Source organism: Amphiprion ocellaris, chromosome 17 (genome assembly GCF_022539595.1).
Source record: "Amphiprion ocellaris isolate individual 3 ecotype Okinawa chromosome 17, ASM2253959v1, whole genome shotgun sequence".
Taxonomy (NCBI): Eukaryota; Metazoa; Chordata; class Actinopteri; family Pomacentridae; genus Amphiprion; species Amphiprion ocellaris.
The window spans coordinates 32018879-32023463 of NC_072782.1; the positions used below are offsets into that span (position 1 = coordinate 32018879).

At 36.0% G+C, this 4585-nt stretch overlaps 1 protein-coding gene across 1 annotated transcript; it reads left to right on the top strand.

The window, feature by feature from the left end:
• The first annotated feature begins 211 nt into the window (after nucleotides 1-211).
• On the top strand, nucleotides 212-3556 carry LOC111565261 (tripartite motif-containing protein 16-like). Its single transcript, XM_023265296.3, has one exon. The coding sequence runs from the start codon at nucleotides 1030-1032 to the stop codon at nucleotides 2872-2874; it is 1845 nt and encodes a 614-aa protein (XP_023121064.2). The 5' UTR covers nucleotides 212-1029; the 3' UTR covers nucleotides 2875-3556.
• Nucleotides 3557-4585: the final 1029 nt, after the last annotated feature.

The window sequence follows — 4585 nt, forward strand, 5'->3', positions numbered from 1 at the left end:
GGTATATATTTTTTAAATTTCATTTTATTTTACATCATCTGATTTATTTTATTTTATTTTTTTATTCAAAAAAGAAAAAAGTTCAGGATTTACTGTAACTTAGTCCATTTTATGTTTTATGGTATTTTATTTTTTAATTGTGTTTTTATTTGATTAAATTTAATGTAATTTAATCAAATCAAATTAACTCTTAGATGCATCAGTGGGTTTAAAATGACTCGGTGACGTCGTTTTCTTCAATATCTTTGGAATTAAAAGCTGTTATCATTTCATATTCCAGCTATTCTTAAAAAAAACATGTTTTTGAAATCATTCCATTTAGATTTCTAAGTTATCTTTCATATTTTGTAAGAAATTATAATAACTGTATTCCCGCCCCAGGCTTCCATGAGTGTGTTATTATCATGTGTCTTCAAACTAGCCTGCTTTATAGCTAGCTAACACTAGCTGGGTCAGTATCAGTAAAAAGTGTCATTGAGGCTTCATGATTTCTCCCCCAAAGAGTGAAAATGTTCCACTGAGTTTCATGATTAAAGTCGACCTTAGACTGCTGTAAATGCATGTTGTTCAAGTTGCACCACTTTTTATGGATTTACTGCAAGCAGATAAGATGTGAGCAAACAGTAAAATGTGTCCATCCTGTCCAGGACAAAGTCAAAGAGAATAAATACAGTTTTAGAACATCCTGATTATAAAACGGACATTTTCAGAAAGTTCTGGGTTCTGGCTAACTTTTATTCCACTTCATGTTCTATGTTATTCTATTTATTTCTGCTGTACTCTTTTGTTCTGTTGGGTTGTTTTTCTAGGTTTCTTCCTGGAATGAAGTCCAGCCTGATAAGCCTCCTCTCCTTCCTGCTCTACAAACACACATTTCCTGGTTCCTCCCTTCAGATCTGCACTCTGCAGACGGCTGGAAGAAGCTGACAGGAACCCGTTCACTGCAGAAACACATGATTTGTAGATCAGAGCTCAGACTAGTTTCATGTTTGAGGAAGTGAAACTTAGTCTGTGTGAGCCAGAGGAGAAATGGCGCAGCAAAGAAATCAGTCAGATTCAGAGAAACTCTCTTGTTCCATCTGTCTGGATCTCCTGAAGGATCCGGTCTCTACTTCCTGTGGACACGACTACTGCATGGACTGTATTAAAACCCACTGGGATGGAGAGGATGGGAAGAGAATCTACAGCTGCCCTCAGTGCAGGAAGACTTTCACACCAAGACCTGTCCTGGAGAAACACGTGCTGTTAGCAGATTTAGTGGAGGAGCTGAAGAAGACCAGACTCCAAGCTGCTGCTGCTGAAGATGATGATGATCTCTGCTATGCTGGACCTGGAGATGTGTCCTGTGATTCCTGCACTGGGAGGAAACTGAAAGCCTTCAAGTCCTGTTTATTCTGTCTGGTCTCTTTCTGTGAGCAGCACCTCCAGCCTCACTATCAATCTCCTGCTTTTAAGAAACACCAGCTGGTGGAACCCTCCAAGAACCTCCAGGAGAACATCTGCTCTCGTCATGATGAGGTGATGAAAATTTTCTGTCTCACTGATCAGCAGTTGATCTGTTCTCTGTGTTCCTTGGATGAACATAAAGGCCATGAAAGCGTCTCAGCAGCAGCAGAAAGGAAGAAGAAGCAGAAGGAGCTGGAGGTGAGTCGACTGAACGTCCAGCAGAGAATCCAGGACAGACAGAAAGACGTGAAGATGCTTCAACAGGAGCTGGAGGACATCAGAGTCTGTGCTGATAGAACAGTGGAGGACAATGAGAAGATGTTCAGCGAGATGATCCAACTCATCCATAACAGACAGCGAGATGTGGAGCAGCAGATCAGATCCCAGCAGAAGACTGAAGAGAGTCGAGTCAAAGAGCTTCAGGAGAAGCTGGAGCAGGAGATCAGGGATCTGAAGAGGAAAGATGCTGAGCTGAAGCAGCTCTCAGATACACCAGATCACAGCCAGTTCCTCCACAACTACCCCTCAGTGTCAGCACTCAGTGAGTCCAAACCCTCATCCAGCATCGACATCCGTAATCTGAGACACTTTGAGGACGTGACAGCAGCTGTGAAAGAGCTCAGAGATCATCTACAGAACATTCTGAGGGACACGTGGACAAACATCTCACTGGCAATCACTGAAGTGGATGTTCTACTGTCAGAACCACAACCAAAGACCAGAGATGGATTCTTAAAATATTCCAGAGAAATCACTCTGGATCCAACCACAGCACACAGTTTTCTGTTACTATCTGAAGGGAACAGAAAAGTAACATTTATGGGACAAGACCAGCATTATCCTGATCATCAAGAGAGATTCACTGTTTGGTTTCAGGTCCTGAGTAAAGAGAGTCTGACTGGACGATGTTACTGGGAGGTGGAGTGGAGAGGAGGACACATTGAAGTTTCAGTCGCAAAGAAGAATATCTGCAGAAAAGGAAACTCAAAGGAATGTAGATTTGGATGTAATGACAAATCTTGGTCTTTGATTTGTTCCACCAACAGATATATATTTTGGTACAACAACATCATCACTACCGTCTCTGGTCCTGAGTCCTCCAGAATCGGAGTCTATCTGGATCACAGAGCAGGTATTCTGTCTTTCTACAGCGTCTCTAAAACCATGACTCTCCTCCACAGAGTCCAGACCACATTCACTGAACCTCTACATGCTGGAGTTTGGCTTTCATATGATGTTGGAAACACTGCAGAGTTCCTGAAAGTCAAACAGTATTTCCAGAGTCTGAGGTTCATGTTCAGCCCTGATTTAAGTTCACGACACACGACTGTTCAAAAGTCTGGATCACTGAGAAATGGCCTGATTTTAGACAGAAAAGCAGGTTTTGTTGCAACTTCAACTCATTTAAAGCAACTTTTACCACTTTAGAGCAACTTTAACTCAGTTAGAGAAACTTTTATTCATTTAAAGCAACTTCAACTCATTTAAAGCAACTTTTACCACTTTAGAGCAACTTTAACTCAGTTAGAGAAACTTTTATTCATTTAAAGCAACTTTTCCTCATTTAGAGCAACTTTTACTCATTTAAAGCAACTTTTACCACTTTAGAGCAACTTTTACCACTTTAGAGCAACTTTTATTCATTTAAAGAAACTTTAACTCATTTAAAGCAACTTTTATTCATTTAGAGCAACTTTAACTCATTTAAAGCAACTTTAATTCATTTAGAACAACTTTAACTCATTAACTTCATTAACAGTGAAGGACTTTTAACGTCCTTCTGAATCTGCTCTTTGCTTTCCTTTGATTTCAATTCATGTTTCTTCAACCTCATGTTTAGTGATGCATTTAAGGAACCAGCTGAAGTGAAGGAAAAATCAGCTTTTTCTTCAGATGTTCACTTCGTTTCTCTTTCACGGGGATATATATGTACAGAATGTGTTGGATTTATATTTTATTTTGGTTTTTCTGGGGACAAATAATGAAATTTTATTGCAGTCAGTTGTCATTTAATAATCTGACTTGGTGATTTCTAATTTTGTTGGTGTGTTTTGTTTTGTTTGTGATTCAGCTTCATGTTAATCTGCAAATAAACGACAATAAAACAACAGAGCCTGGATAGTTATTATTATTGTTTTTTGTTACTGTTATTATTATTATTATTATTATTATTATTGTTGTTATTAAGGTCTGAAGTGAGGTTTTTCATTCATTTTCATTTCATGAAATAATAATAATAATAATAATAATAATAATAATAATAACAACAACATGTAAACAAACTGCCATTTAAATGATTTAATCCTAAAATTTAATGAATATTTACTTGTTGTCATCAGGACTGATTTTGGTTTAAAAACAAAAGTGAATTAATTCATGAAGTGAAAGTAAAAAAATAATACAAATATATAATTTTATTTGTCCTGAAGTTTCTCAGTCTGAGTTTGTTGATTAAACTTCAGAATCAACATCTGTAATCTTTGATATCATCATCAAAAGACAGAATCTATAGTTTACCACTGATTATAGTAAAAATAAGTATTTTAATGTTTGTTTTCATAATAAGTAACAGTGACGTTACATAAACCAACTGGCATCTAAAGAGTTAAATTTGTCAGTTTGTTCTATTTTATGTTCGACTTTATTTGATTTTTTTCTATTTTTAAATTTAATCTTGTTTTGTTTTATTTATTTTTTTTATGACATCTAATTTTTTACTAGATTTTTTAATTCTAAAAGTGAAAAGTTCAGGATTTACTGTAACTTTTATTCCATTTTATGTTCTTAACTCTCCTGTTGTCTTCATTTACGGGCACCAAAAAATACTGTTTCCTTGTCTGAAAAAAACCTTCAGGAAGAAAATTCCAATAATTCCTTCAAAGTTTCCCTTAAAAGCTTTAATTAAAAAAAATAAATAAATAAAAAATCCCCCAAATTTGGCAAGAAAATTCTAGTAAATATTTTCCAAAAATTTGTAAAAATCTTCCAAAAAATCCTAAAAATATCTAAAGTGATTCCATATATATCAGTAAAACTTCTAATATTTTCTTTAAGAACATTCATATAATAGTTTGTGGAAACCAGAAGAACTGAACTGAGGTGGAAATGGACAAACTGAACTCAAAGCATGATACTGCCA

Coding starts and splice junctions, on each gene's coding strand:
- LOC111565261 (XM_023265296.3), top strand. CDS start 1,030: ATGGCGCAGCAAAGAAATCAGTCAGATTCAGAGAAACTCTCTTGTTCC.